At 41.8% G+C, this 15,248-nt stretch overlaps 1 protein-coding gene across 1 annotated transcript in view; it reads right to left on the bottom strand.

Annotated features, from left to right (window-relative positions):
- Positions 1 to 1,603: 1,603 nt before the first annotated feature.
- The window catches only part of MCM10 (minichromosome maintenance 10 replication initiation factor), a 32,177-nt gene continuing 18,532 nt past the window's right edge, over positions 1,604 to 15,248 (bottom strand). The window contains exons 12-20 of the mRNA XM_058190454.1: positions 14,536 to 14,640; positions 13,726 to 13,843; positions 9,678 to 9,900; positions 8,298 to 8,436; positions 7,794 to 7,912; positions 5,451 to 5,564; positions 4,820 to 4,965; positions 3,867 to 3,909; positions 1,604 to 2,351 (exon numbers count right to left, since the gene is read on the bottom strand). Coding sequence (XP_058046437.1) covers positions 2,268 to 2,351; positions 3,867 to 3,909; positions 4,820 to 4,965; positions 5,451 to 5,564; positions 7,794 to 7,912; positions 8,298 to 8,436; positions 9,678 to 9,900; positions 13,726 to 13,843; positions 14,536 to 14,640 — 1,091 coding nt within the window. The 3' untranslated portion in view covers positions 1,604 to 2,267. The remainder of the gene's footprint in view (positions 2,352 to 3,866; positions 3,910 to 4,819; positions 4,966 to 5,450; positions 5,565 to 7,793; positions 7,913 to 8,297; positions 8,437 to 9,677; positions 9,901 to 13,725; positions 13,844 to 14,535; positions 14,641 to 15,248) is intronic.

Genomic DNA, 15,248 nt, shown 5'->3' on the forward strand with positions numbered 1-15,248 from the left:
CTATTATCCGTGATTTGGCTTATAACTGCCTCTTGCTTTCTAACACAAATATGTAGAAAATCCTGAACATGGATCAAGTCTTACCTTCAGGCAGGACCACACCTCTTTAAGAGAGAGAGAGTGTGTGTGTCTGATTGTGTGTACCTATATGCTCACTTTGTGCATGCGCCTGCTTTCCACACATGCGCCCGGCTTTGCTCGCGCACGCACCTCCTGCGCATACACCTGGCCTCAAAAATGTGCCTAAATGAGGGTCGCATAGAACAGGGGTGGGTCCCACGATTTCTGCTACCAGTTCAGGCGAATACCACTCTGATTAAGACTGTATAATTCAGTTGCCAAAAAATGCTCCCATTGGAAGGCTCACAAACGTTCCATCCATCTACAGCTCTTGAAAGCAGCTGCATCTTTGCCCAGGATGTGGAAGTGCCCTCTGTCCTTACTGGGTAAAAAAGTGGCTGCTTTAAAGAGTTACAAGATGCAGCTATCGTCATGTTCCCGTGTGGTTCAAAAAGTACCTTTTCCAAATTGTTTCTAAAGGTCTGCAGACTGCCGATAATGCATGTTTCCATTCACAGAAAACTCGTTAAGTACGATGCCCAAATAATCATTAGTTTTTGCTAGGGATGCTTGTATAGCCATCATTTTCTGATCTCTCTCTCAAATGAATCTTAAGGATATAGCTAAAAGTTATTGTTTATTAGCCTGTAACGATTTCTCTGTTTATGAAATGTATTTTAGCTTCTGGCATTCTCTTTCTAACAGTTGTTAATATTGGAAAATATCAACATTTTGAAAAAGCCTAACGCTGGTGTGGTTTTGCAGCTGACATTGTGTGGCCAAAGTTAGATGAATGTTTTGAAAAAATAAAATGGTAGTTTAAAACAACTCTAGATTCAAGTTGTCTGGGTTATTTGCTTTACGTAATGAAAAGGACCACTGACGCGGTGGCTCAGTGGCTAAGATGTGGAGTTTGTTGATCGAAAGGTCGGCAGTTCGAATCCCTAATGCCGCTTAACGGGGTGAACTCCCATGACTTGTCCCAGCTTCTGCCAACCTAGCAGTTCGAAAACAGGTAAAAAAATGCAAGTAGAAAAATAGGGACCACCCTATGTGCCTTTGGCACTGAGTCATGCTGGCCACATGACCACGGAGACGTCTTCGGACAGCGTTGCTTTGAAATGGAGATGAGCACCGCCCCCTAGAGTCGGGAACGACTAGCACATATGTGCAAGAGGAACCTTGACCTTTAATGAAAAGGAAATGAGGATGAAGGCTCCAAAACTTTTCCTTTCCTCCCTTCCCTTCCTTTTCTTTTCCCTTCCTTATTTCCTTCCTTTCCTTTCCCTCTCCTCTTTCATTCCTTCCTAGATAGGACTCACAACATGCTCTTTCTGTTGGATCTTCTGGGGTGAGCAGGTGTGATTTGGGGTGTGGCAGTCCCTGAGTATCCCCGCCCCACGCCTCAAAGGAAGGTTACTGCAAAATCCCCATTCCCTCCCCATTCCAGGGGAAGGATACCGTAAAATCTCCATTTTAACAGATGTTAAGTTACTGGATTAAAACAGAATTTAAAAAGTGAAGCTCGTACAACACAGGCTCTCTAGGTTTTATTAAAATCACAAGCGTCTTCTTTCAAACACTTGGGTACATATATCAAGGTTGCTAAGGTAAAATCCAACAGTCACACAGGTGTGCTGTTAATAATCCAACATTAAAGCAAGGAGGATTTTAAAAACATCCGATTTCAAGGGATGATGAAACCTTAACCTTCAGACCAGGAGTGCTCAACCTTGAAAAGTCCTATGGACTTCAATTACCAGAATTCCCTCAGCCAGCCATGAATTCTGGGAAGTTAAAAATCTACAAGTCTTAAAATTGCCAAGGTTGCACACCTCTGCTTTAGGCAAAGACCTAGCTGGAGAAGAATTTCTTCAGATACAACCGAACCTCAGAAAACAAGAGTTCAATATTTTTTCAGCCTTATCCTAAAACTGCCAAAATCTCAAGAGAAAGTTCCAAAGAAACAGACTTCATGGTTCCGTTTTAAATATGCCATGAACGAAATACGCATTTCTTCCCGAATCCAATGAAGGGCGAGGATTAGCCACATTCCTTCCAAACTTCAAAGAAACAGAAAAAAGTTATTCGGCTCGGACTGTCGCTCACAGAAGGAAGCTGGCTGTGTGAAAACGCTTCCGCTGGAAGGGAGCTCTGAAGTTCTCCAGATGGGAAATTCAATAGCCAAAGGCAGGATCCATCCGCCATTATTTCATGCTGTTGAGAAACTGGGCGTGTTCTTCTCCTCTTGGCAGAAGAGTTTCTGCCCCAATTTTGGGGCCTTTTTTCTCCTAGGAAAGGAAATGTCCCGTTAGCTGTCATTACTGCCTGTCAAAATAAGCTTCAATCCATTAGCCCAGAGGTCAGCAATCACCCCTCTGCTGTGGCTCCGTCACTCAAAATATGCGTCACAACCTCCTCAGGGTGCCGTCCGCCAAGCAATGCCGGCTGGCGGCCCCCAGGGGAAGGGCCTTCTCTGTTGGAGCACCTACGCTCTGGAACGACCTTCCCCCCGGTTTGCGCCAAATATCTGACCTTCGGACCTTTCGCCGGGAATTAAAAACTCACTTATTTATTCAAGCGGGACTGGACTGACTGATTTTTTAAATCCCAAATTTTAAAGTTTTAATCCTTTGTAATTTTATATGGGGTATTTTAGGTTAGGTCAATCTGACGGTTTTAATTCGGCCACTATTGAATAGGTATTTTAAATTGATATTTTAACTTTGTATACTTGCTGTTTTTATTTTTGGCTGTACACCGCCCTGAGTCCTTCGGGAGAAGGGCGGTATAAAAATTTAAATAAATAAATAAATAAATAAACATGTGACACCCGCCGGCATGTAATTTATTGAGCTTTTCAACCCCCTGTAGGCCAACCATGGATAAATCCAAGAAAAGTTTCAGAAGAAAACAGAACATTTAATTCAACTATAGATGCTAGTTTTGTGGCCGCTCAAGAAATAATTAGGCACGGGAAAGGTTTTGTGGCTCCCGGTCTTTTCTTTTCTGTGGGAAACGGGTCCAAATGGCTCTTTGAGTGTTTAAGGTTGCCGACCCCTGCATTAGCCCATCATTAACTGTAGATACAGTGATGGTGTCACACAGGTCTTCTCAGGAGAAGCTAGCTCCTGACAACAATCCCACCCAAATGCAATTCCAATTCCAAATATTTTTCATAACATCTCCCTGAAGTTTCTTCCTTGGAATTTCCAGGCCATAAACTTCAGACTTTTAATGTCTGGATTTTCCTGAGAACATAAAATAATTTTCAAAGCTAAGGCTTCTTATACAAGAGGATATTTGTGGCCCAGGGATGAACTGTGGGGGTCTTTGATGCTCTCTGAACTTGATGGTTTTCTTGCAGGTGTTTTATTACCAAACTAGGTAACATCATCAGTGCTAGAAGGGAGGGAGGAGGAGGAAAAGGATGATGACAACGACTGTGGGGTCCCTGGTGCTCCCTGAGCTTGGTGGTTTCCTTGCAGACATTTCATGACCCAACTAGCTAATATCATCAATATTAGAAGGGAGAGGGGTGTGTGGAGAGGAGGAGGAGGACCATAGAGGCCTTGGTGCTCTCTGAGCTTGGTTGTTTTCTTGCAGATGTTTCATGACCCAACTAGGGAACATCATCAGTGCTAGAAAGGACCAAACCCCACCCGTTCTAGCACTGACAATACCACCGAGTTTGGTAATGAAACGTCTGCAAGAAAACCACCAAGCTCAGAGAGGTTACTAAGGACCCCATATACGACTTCCTTTCTAATCCAATTTTTGGTAGCAAACCTTTGGCCGAGTCTTACCTTCAGCATTCCGTCACGTTCCCATTTAAAGAGGCCACAATTACTGAAACAGGAAGAAGGCAGAAAAAAAAAGAAAAAGAAAATCATGATTCATTTCGTGCCATCATCATCATCATCATCATCATCATCATAATAATAATAATAGGACAAAGCCAAGATCGTTCATAGAAAATCTGGTGCTAAAAATGATGCCTTGGTTTGGTTTTTTTCCTATCAAGCTTTAGTTTAAGAGACTGGACAAGGGGCACCTCAATCTTCCATCAAGGATAACCTCTACCTTGATGGAAAATATTCCACCAAGAATAAGCTATTTTTCAGGGCTTGCAAACAAAAGTGTTCTGACCTAGGCTTCCTTAATTAGCATGAAACCAAACCTCATTTACTTAAATGACTCTGCATTTCTTTCATTCACAGTCAACAAGGCTTTGGCGAACAGTCTTTCAGAGGAATGTTTATCAACACCCACCCGTATCTCACTTGGAATGCTGCCAGAGAATCAATTTTCCAAACGCAGGGCAAGGCCAAACTTGGCACAGAGCCTGTTAAGAGTCACGAACAGAACTTCCCAATCTGGAATCGACTGAATGAACTAATTTCTTCCTGCAAAAGCCCACGTCCCGTTCGCTCCTCTTTTAGGTCCTGTGGGAGGGGCCAATTATCTCCAAGGTGTGGCCTTACTCCTGAGTCGACCCTGCTTTCTTAATTGTTCCTGTCTTCTGGCAGCTCTGCGCATGCGGACACTAGGAACAGGCTCCAGCTGTTCCTCTGCCTCGCTGCTATCTAGCTCCCTCTCTGCCTCCGACGCAGAGCCCTCGTCCGAGCTTTCCCCAGCCCCCAGGACTGGCTCAAGTTCCTCCCCAACCTCCTCACTGTCCGACCATGTTGCCAGCTCTGCTGGCTGCCGGCAGGCCACAACAAAAAGGAAGACACACACACCCCTCCACTTCACATACCTGCAGTGTTTTTTGGGGAGCTTGTCCAGGGAAATGGCTCTGTTCCCACAAGCACACTTGAAAAATCTTTTCACCCCGTTGTGCCAGTGGTAAGCGTGACCTTCCGCCACGCACGAATCCAGCAGTTTGAAGTAGGTGTAGTTGCACTTCACGGGTGAAAAAGAGAAAAAAGAAGAGACGCAGTTTGAGAAAAAAAGCAATAGAAGTGTGTGACAACTGTGGCGAGATTATTGTATGCAGTAAGATGGAAGAATAACGAAATGCCTAGAATAGAGGATTGGATTAGAAAAATGTATGGGGTTTGCAGAAACAGCCAAGCTAACCAGTTTGGCCAAGGAAAAAATAATGAACTCTTCTAAAAGACTGGAACAATTATATAGGGACTGTTTGTTGAAAAGGACGGATGATTTATGAGTCTGGGAATTAAAAAGGGTCAAAGAAGAAGAGGGAAGAATAAAAGGATAATTACTCAATAGAAGAAAGGTGGAAGTCATAATCCTTCCTCCGTTCCTCTTTTTTCCCTTCCTCCTTTCTTCTTTTTCTTTCTCTCTCTTTCTCTCCTTCCTTCCTTTCTCCTTTTCTCTTTCTTTCTTTCTCTCTCTCTCCCTCCTTCCTTCCCCACTTGGCTTACCGTTTTACACGTTGCCACCCGACATTTCACTTCTCGGATGCTCCTCATCTTCTCTTCCATTTGTTCTTTTTTCACCAAGGGCTCGAAGTACCGTTCCTGCATCTCAGCCTCAAACTGTGATATGGGAATGAGAAAGAGAGATTGAACTGGAGATTATGGCATAGGGCCGGGCTATTTACGGGACCGTCTGCTGCCACCGATTGCCTCCCACCGACCCGTGCGCTCTCACAGAGAGGGACTCCTCAGGGTGCCGTCAGCTAGGCAGTGCAGTTTGGCGACACCCAGGGGAAGGGCCTTCTCTGTGGGGGCTCCCACCCTCTGGAACGAACTACCCCCCGGACTTCGTCAGCTTTCGGACCTCCGAACCTTTCGTCGCGAGCTTAAAACTCATCTATTCATCTGCGCAGGACTGGACTAGATTTTAGATTTTAAATTTAAATTGGTTTTAATGGGTTTTATTATGTATACTGTTATTTTTAATTATTTGGCTATTTGGAATAAGTTTTTTAATGGATGTTTTGTTGTGTATTTATATGTATTTTTATCTGCCTGTAAACCGCCCTGAGTCCCTAGGGAGATAGGGCGGTATATAAATACGAAAAATAAATAATAAATAAATAAATAAATAAAGTTTTCATCTTGCCACGTAAAATAACTGGCGTAAATAACATGAGTTATGCTGAAGACAAATTTCCTTCCTTCCTTCCTCTCAGAATGTTTACAGTGTGACTGCTAGTTTGAGACAACCCAGGAGCAAAATACAGTACACAGAAGTTTTGTCTTTCAAACAGTGATTTATCTACAAGTTATATATAGTATATATACATACATGTGCTAAGCAAAGCCAGGCAATCAACCAATCTTCAATTATAACATGAAGCATACATGTTTAGAGAAAATACATGGAGGATTACAATGGAGAAAGGAAAGAGAGACGCCCTCACATGGTCACCCCTATATAGACAGCCTCTTAAAGTGATAACCCTGCTGACTCATTCTCATTGCATTATCTCGGTTTACAGCCTTACAGCAGCTGGTCAGCTATTAAATCATCATTACCTTAATGCTTCCTTCCTTCCCCATTTCACTGTTTAGGGTACAAAAATTAAAACTACCCCACCACATCTGAACTATATCCCCTTAGTTAAAACAGGAAACTCCCCAAACAAAATGCCGGCATCAGACTTCACCTAACATCCTAGCTCAAATGACTTGGGGGGAATAGTTATTTTTATTATTTTTTACAAACAAGGGGTTGCTAAAGAACCTGAATAAGGAGGTATACTTAGAAACCATAAGTAACGATTAGTAAAACCTTCATCTAAGCGTTTAAGATGCACGTAGCAGAAAAACAAAGTTTTTCTTTGTTTTACAGACTTGCGAAGGTTTTAAATTTGAGGATTGCTTGCAGGTCTGCACAGATGTAAAAAATCATTAGAAAGTTACTTTTGCTTCAGCATTATGGCATTGTTGAGGCAGTTGCTAAACGAGGACCTGTATTTAAACCCTGGAATACAATCCCTGTCTCAGAACCAGGTCATAAACACACAAACCTGTGTGCAAATTTCCTTGAGATATGCCAAGTTTGGATAGAAAGTCCTGTCTGCCAAAACTGGGAAAATGTTTGGCTTTACATACTTTAGTGGTTTTTTTTCACCCATTATAGGTAGGACTCTCACTTCCTACTTTATCTGCAACCCAGGGCTTCAGGATAGCTTTAACCAGCACCTCAAGTTCTACTGTAAAATTCATTCAAATTGGATCATCAGGGTTTTTGTGTTTTTTTAAAAAAAAAGAGTTAGAGTTGTACCCTTCCAAATTGCACAATTCAGTCCATCCTCGCTTAGCAACATTTCACAGTTACGGCAGTGACGAAAAAAACCCCCAAACTTTTACGATCCAATCTTCCAAATTTAAAAGGGCTTTGATGACCGTTTACGGCTTTCGCAAGTAAAAGAAAAAGTAAAACTTAAAACACATCTATTCATCTGCGCAGGACTGGATTAGATTTTAAATTTATATTGGTTTTAATGGGTTTTATTATTTATATTGTTCTTTTAAAAATTTGGCTATGTAGAATAAGTTTTTTAATTGATATTTTATCTTGTATTTATATGTACCTTTTTATTTGCCTGTGAACCGCCCTGAGTCCCTAGGGAGATAGGGCGGTATACAAATGTGATAAATAAATAAATAAATAAATAAATAAATAAATAAATAAGTCTGTTAAGCACAAAAGGCAAAAAGACGCCAAGACCGTAAGCGCAGCCACGGTTTGGCTTCGTCAATTCCTTGACCGATTCTTGGCCGCCCTCCAAACGGTTTTACGTAGGATAGGCTCACCTCCTTAAGGACGCCGTTGTGTTTGGAGCGAGCGTTTCGGATCTCCTGAAACTCCTCCGATTCCAGGTATTCAAGCTGCTGGCGCCGTTTCTTTTCCACGGGCTCTAAGGCTCCCCCCTCTGCGGAAATACACACACACACAAACACACAAAAATTCAGACTTCTGCAGTGTAGCTTTTCACACTTACGACCGCTGCAGTGATCACAGCCACGCGATCAGAATTCAGATGCTTGTCAACTGACTCACATTTATGACGGTCATGCTGTCCTGTGTGTGTGTGTCAGTTGACAAGTGTCTGAATTCTGATCGCGTGGCTGTGATCAGAATGTGATCCCCTTTTGCGACCTTCTGACAAGCAAAGACAACGGGGACGCCAGATTCACTTAACAACCGTGTGACTCACTTTAACAACTGCAACGATTCACTTAACGTCCGCGGCGAGAAAGGTCACAAAAATGGAGCAAGATTCACTTAACCATCATCAGATTGAGAGTTTTCCGCACCTTCTGAATCAGCGATATTTTGCTCCACTCTTTCAAAAATGCCCGGAACGTCAAAATCTGATCGTTTCCGTTTGACGCTGTTGGGATCTACTTTGGAAAGGATCTGGCCTTTGGCGCGCAGTTTCTTTATCGCTGCCATCTGAAAGAAAGCATTAGAAACGCAGTCAACCATTTCAATTAAATCTCGTATGAAAAGCCAGCACGACAGCAGGAAGTTACATCCCGAACACTGATGGAACAAGGGCATCATTTCTAAAAAATTACACATGTCCAACACTCATAGATTTTTTCCCCCCACAAGTTAAATCTGCGAGATCATAGCGATTTAAATCAGGGGTCCCCAACCTTGGCAACTTTAAGCCTGGTGGATTTCAACTCCCAGTATTCTGGGAGTTGAAGTCCACCAGACTTAAAGTTCCCAGGGTTGGAGACCCCTGATTTAAATTACCCAAAGTGTGCCACATATCTTACGTTTTCTCCCTCTGAACAAAAGAAAAAAGAAAAACGAGAAAAAAGGTTTTTATACCATTTAGCATCCAATTCTCCATCCGTGTTTCCAGTAGAAATTTAAGGGGGGATTCTAGAAGGAACCCCCATTAATACGTAATCCGTCATGCAAAATGAATTTTGCAGAAAGTTTATCAAAATGGCTAAAAAAATGTTAGCAGGTGGCGCTGGGAATCAAGATTTTAAAAGGCCTAACCTACAAACCAATTCATCCTTCACTGCAATAATTAAAATTAAGGAAAGAATAGAAGTATTGATTTTTTTTAGATTATTTAAGATTTTAAGAGAGTTGAAATATTATTTTATGTACACCGAGAGCGTATGCACCAAACACAAATCCCTTGTGTGTCCAATCACACTTGGACAATAAAGAATTCTATTCTATTCTTTTCTATTCTATTCATTTAAATTAAAAAAAGATTGTTATATATATTCCATTTCTCCTTCTCTACTTGAAATAAATTGGAGGTCACTTTTGTCATATATTTGATGGATTATTTGGCCGCTGTTGGCAGCTGTCATTCTTCTCCTCCATTTTCCCTTTCTGGTAGCTTGTACTTTAATGTTTGTTTTCGAAACGAAATAAAGACATTTATATATACATAAGGTAAAGGTAAAGGTTCCCCTCGCACATATGTGCTAGTCGTTCCCGACTTTAGGGGGCAGTGCTGATCTCCGTTTCAAAGCCAAAGAGCCAGCGCTGTCCGAAGATGTCTCCGTGGTCATGTGGCCGGCATGACTCAACGCCAAAGGCGCACGAAATGCTGTATATACATACCTCTTATATATACATACATATATAAAAAGAAACTGTTTTATTTTATATCCTGCCTTTTTGCACGTAATGGATTTCGAGTCGGGGGTCTCGGTTACCTTTTTGGCTTCTGCCAAGCGGCTCAGTTTGGGGGCCGGAGGGGGGCAATCATCAAAGAACAGAACTTCGTCCCCTTCAGAGAGACCTGAACCAAGTCTAGGGGTCTGGGGGCTGGACAGTTGTGCAGCTTTAGGGAACTCAGATGCTGGTGTTGGGGACTGCAGCACAGCCTGACCCACAGAAGGGGCTGAGGCCTTTTTAACAGCAGGGTCCTGAAGAAATCTGCAACGAAGAGGTGAAAATAAAAATTATAGTCTTGGGTGAAGGAGATAACCACCAAGGAGCATCTGCTCCAATGTCTGTTTTTAGCATTACTCGGGAAGTGATAGCGGTTGGTTTGTTGATGATAGTTCCCAAATCCTGGATCAGATCCTTAGTCGTCGTCCCCCCTCCCCCAATGCCATCACTCTGCCAAACAACTCATTCCCACAACACTCTCAAACTACCTAGTAAGGTTGTGTTTCTATTCTCCTTCCCATCTTTCCTATCTCCTTATTTTCTTATGGCTAGAACTTTGTTGCTTGTACTTTACGATTTATATCAGGGGTCTCCAACCTTGGTCCCTTTAAGACTTGTGGACTTCAACTCTGGGAGTTGAAGTCCACAAGTCTTAAAGGGACCAAGGTTGGAGACCCGATTTATATTGTTTTATTTAGTATCCCAGTACGATTTATGCTGATTGCTTATTTAGCATCCTAGGACTAACACTAAGCATTGTATCTTATGATTTATGACGAATGTATTTTTATGATGACAACAAACATGATTGATCACTTGTTGCTTGTATGTACAGAGAGCTTATGCACGGGAGACAAATTCCTTGTGTGTCTAATCACACTTGGCCAAATAAAGTATTATTCTGTTGTTCTATTCTATTCCTATATTCTAATCTATTCTGTTCTATATTCTATCCTGTTCTATTCTATTCTTACTCTATTCTTCATTCCAATAATTATTCTATTCTATTCTACTGTGTTTTCCCGAAAATAAGACCCTGACTTATATTTTTTTAAACCCTGAAATAAGCGTTTGGCCTTATTGCCATGCGCTCAAAAGCCCGATTGGGCTTATTATCAGGGGATGTCTTATTTTGGGGAAAACTTTTGGGGGATTTTCTGCTTCAATTAATTTCTTATTTTCTGAGTCTTTTTTGTTTTGCTTTTTTGCAAATTATTTTAACAAAACGAAAATACAACACCCAGCCAGCATTTTTCTTTCAACATCAACCTAGTTTTCTATGCAGGGGTCCTCAACTCATGACTGGCTGCTTAACAACCATTCAAAGTTATGACAGACTATAGGGAGGCTATTTACCGTTCGGATTCAGAGATCCGACCGTTGCCTCCTCTGGGGTCACATGACCAAACTTGGGTCACTCAGCAACCAGGGTTGCACCGATGCCTGTTTGCCAGTCACATGGCTACATTTTACGTTGGTTTTGCTCAAAACCAGCACTTATATACTATTGGTTAATGCTTAACGACCATGGCGTTCACTTAACAACCGCTAAAAAAACATATTGTAAAATCAGGATTGTAAAATTTCATGTGTGACCCATTTTATGATCTTCGTGGCTTACGACCAGGACAAGTGGGCTCCATTATGGTCGTAAGATGAGAACTACCTGTACATTAAAAAAAAAAATTAAGACAACAAGTTTGATAGAAGTTTCTGGTAAGCTTCCCTTATATGTAATTTTCTAAGCAACTACACATAATAAATCCTTCTGGTTTTGCATGGACGAGAATGGCTGATGCAACCAGCCTTTGTTAACAAAATCCATATTGCATTTTTTCCCCTGCTTAGGTAAGGCAGCCTTGAAACCTATCAACCCAAAGAAAATGGATCAATATCCAAGATCTGCCTGTTTGTCAGGAAGTTCATCGGATGACGACATAATTAGGAAGATTTGGGATTGCGTTGAAATGAACAGGTTAACTTTAAAAATTAAAGATAAAGAAGGCTCGAAATATTATAGCACATGCAATAAATTTTATGAATGCAGAGAGACAAGGAGTAGAAATGAGAGGGAAGTTTATGAAGGTTAATAATTGTTAGTGTGGACAACAAAGATGTATAAAACCAACTTAACATTGCATATATTAACTGCGGCATGATTAGCATTTGCTCAAAAATGGAAGCGTAAAGAAATACCCTCAGAAGAAGTAATAAGCAAAATTTACAACTATGCAGAGATGGACAGACTTCTGAAGTAACTGAAAGACAAAAGGGAATCAAGGTACTAGGAGGTCTGGAGTAAATTCTACGACTGGCTTGATAGGAGGAAGAATGCCAAAAATAAGAGATAATGAATGTCTGGAAATGTATATATCAACGTATGTTGTACTTGTGAGGGTATAATAGGTTTATTAAATATGTATATAGTTGTAGGGGTAGTAGTAATATAGTATATACTTGCTATATAAGGAATTAGGAGATATGTAAATTTGTATATAGTCTGAGGAATATATGATTTAGTAACTAGAATTTGATGTAAATGTTAGAAACCAGAGATGCAGAGCAATGTCCATTGTTTTTGTTTGTTTTTAAAACCAATAAAATTAAAAAGATATATAAAACTATGGATATATGGAAACATTTGTAAAAAAGCCGATGTAAGTAGAAATTTAGTTGAATTTTTCTTTTATTTTCTCCCTTTTTTAAGTTGTATTACTGTAATTACTCTTAACATAGTACAGTTAGAGTTATTAGCTTGTATGTTAAGATTCGCCGTTGATTTCTCTCTGGCTCTGCCTTATTTGCACTGTTATCCTCTGTCTTTTCAATAAAAGAAAAGAAAAAAAGAAAAAGGAAGTTCAGCTCAAGTGGTGGCAAAAATGGGAGAACTAAAAATCCATTTAGAAATGAATTAGAAATGAAAAAAACCAGCAGATCTTTCCTCAAAAAAGGCTGCATAAAACGTGTGAATCGATGGAGCGCTGAGCCTGATGAAATTACTTCGATCTCAACCAGCCGGAAAAGAAACAAAACATTTTTAAATTTACGTCAGAATCGTTGATGCGGCCCCTGTGAAAACAATGGCTGAGGGCTTGTTCAGTAAAGCTCAGTAGCTGTGTATATATAAAGTCTGTGAAAAGAACATTCCGGTACGTTCTGGAATATTGTGTTCTTTTTCTGGAATGTGCCACAACTTCTCGTTCTGGAAAAAACACAATGGCCCTGGAATGCTGCGGCAGACCATTCAGAAACAAAATGTTTTATTATCACCTCAGGGAGAATGGCATATATTGTCCAAATGTGATTTTTTTTTTTAAAGCTCCATTGGACATAGCTATTATCTCCCAAAAAAACCCATTAGAGTGGCTCAGTGGGTAAGACGCTGAGCTTGTCGATCGAAAGGTCGGCAGTTCAGCGGTTCGAATCCCTAGTGCTGTGTAATGGGTGAGCTCCCGTTATTTGTCCCAGCTTCTGCCAACCTAGCATTTCGAAAGCAGGTAAAAAGTGCAAGTAGAAAAATAGGGACCACTTTTGGTGGGAAGGAAACAGCGTTCCGTGCGCCTTTGGCGTTGAGTCATGCAGGTCACATAACCACAGAGACGTCTTCGGACAGCACTGGCTCTTCGGCTTTGAAACGGAGATGAGCACCGCCCCCTAGAGTCGGGAACGACTAGCACATATGTGCGTGGGGAACCTTTACCTTTAATATTTCATAAAGTAGTTCAAAATTGCTCAAACTTCTCCAGTTTGATATCTTTCCGTGGCTATCCACCACTGCGGTTGTTAAGGGAATCATTCAGTCATTAAGTGAATATGGTTCCCCTATTTTTAAAGGCTGGAAAGGTCACGAATGGGGATCATGTGACCTAGCAACCATCATAAATCCACGCCAGTTGCTTGAATTCTGATCACGCGATCATGGGGATGCTGCCATGGTTGTAAATTCACATTTCTCAGTGCTGTTGCAACGTTGAACAGTCGCCACTAAACGAATGGTTGTAAGTCAAGGACTACCTGGATAGTCTAAAAAAACAAATAGGACCATCAAGCCATGTCTTCCTACAGAACAAAACGGAAAGGTGGTGTTACCTTCTCTGAATTTCATCAGATCTTCGCTTTCGGGCCGCCAACATTTGCTGTTTCTGTAGCTTCAGCAGAGCTGAAGGAGAGATGGAGTGGATAGCCGAGGTTGGCTTCCCTGTAGATCCTGAGAGAGAAAGAAAGAAAGAAAGAAAGAAAGAAAGAAAGAAAGAAAGAAAGAAAGAAAGAAAGAAAGAAAAGAAGGAAAGAAGGAAGGAAGGAAGGAAGAAGAAAGAAAATGAGAGAGAAAAGAAAGAGAGAGAATTAAGAGTGGAAAGAGAAGAAAGAAAGAAAGAAGAGAGAGAAAGAAAAAGAGAGAGAAAAGAAAGAGAGAGAATTAAGAGCGAAAGAGAGGAAAGAGAAGAAAGAAGAGAGAAAAAGAAAGAGAGAAAAGAGAGAAAAGAGAGAAGAAAGAAAAAAAGAAGAGAGAAAAAACTGAAGATGCGACATCTGAAAGCTGCTTTTTCAAAAGTCAACTGGTCTTTGACTTTCCTTGAAGACGTTTTGTTTCTCATCCAAGAAGATTTAGAGGAGAGGAGGGGAAATGGGGGGGGGCGGTGTGGAGGAGGAGAAGAAAGCAGAAAGCAAAAAGAACGAAAAATACAAGAAATACAAAGAGGAGGAGAAGAAGGAGAAGGAGCCGCTTCTTCTTGGATGAGAACTGTAATGTCTCCAAAGAAAACCAAGAAAGAACGGTGTCCTTTTTAAAAAAAGCCCCTTTGAGACAACCCTGACCTGGATGACTGAGAATCTCCATCAACGTGACAGCTCTTCTCAACCCACAAACTAGCATCCACCCCATATTCTTTCCCAACGTACCTGATGCCCGGCTTCCGTTGAAGTGTTTATTGAGGTTCCGGGCTCCAGCTGAGGGCAGCGCCAAGAGCTCCTTGAATTCTTCTGAACAAGGTGGCTTTGCCAGGCCTGAAACAGAACCACAGATGAGATGGAGGGAGCTCTTCAACTTCAGTTTCGGCTCGTCCTCGACTTACAAACACCGTTCAAAGTCACGAGGGCACTGTAAAATGCGACTGAGGCCCTTTTCCAAAATTTTAAGGCTGTGGCAGCAACCCTTGTGGTCACCTGGTCCAAATTTGGACCTTTGGCAACTGGCATGTACTGTTGTGACTTGCCCGCTCTCACCGCAGCCGAGGCCTTCTTATCTGCTTCCGAACGCTGAGGAATGTCCTAGTATGCCTCCCGGCCCCAGCCCTGGCTCCATGCCCAGACAGGCTGAGGAGGAGGAAGCACCTCCCGGACCCAGCCCTGGCTCCATGCCCAGGCAAACGGAGCAACTAGACCCCTCCCCCTCCCCCACAGCATGTGAGCCTGAGGGAGGTCAATTACCAACAGCTGCCGACTGGAGTGACCCTCGCTTCAGAAGACTGGATAGGCGGAGGCAACAGAAGGAAGGGAGGGGCAGGCCTGGATAAGTGCTGAGTCATGGAGCCACACCCCATGGCCTATATAAAGGACCTGCTTTCTGGCATTCTCTGAGTCAGGCAAAGTCGAACATATCTTGCTGAAGTCAC

The sequence above is a fragment of the Ahaetulla prasina genome, chromosome 7 (genome assembly GCF_028640845.1).
Source record: "Ahaetulla prasina isolate Xishuangbanna chromosome 7, ASM2864084v1, whole genome shotgun sequence".
NCBI classification, from domain to species: domain Eukaryota; kingdom Metazoa; phylum Chordata; class Lepidosauria; order Squamata; family Colubridae; genus Ahaetulla; species Ahaetulla prasina.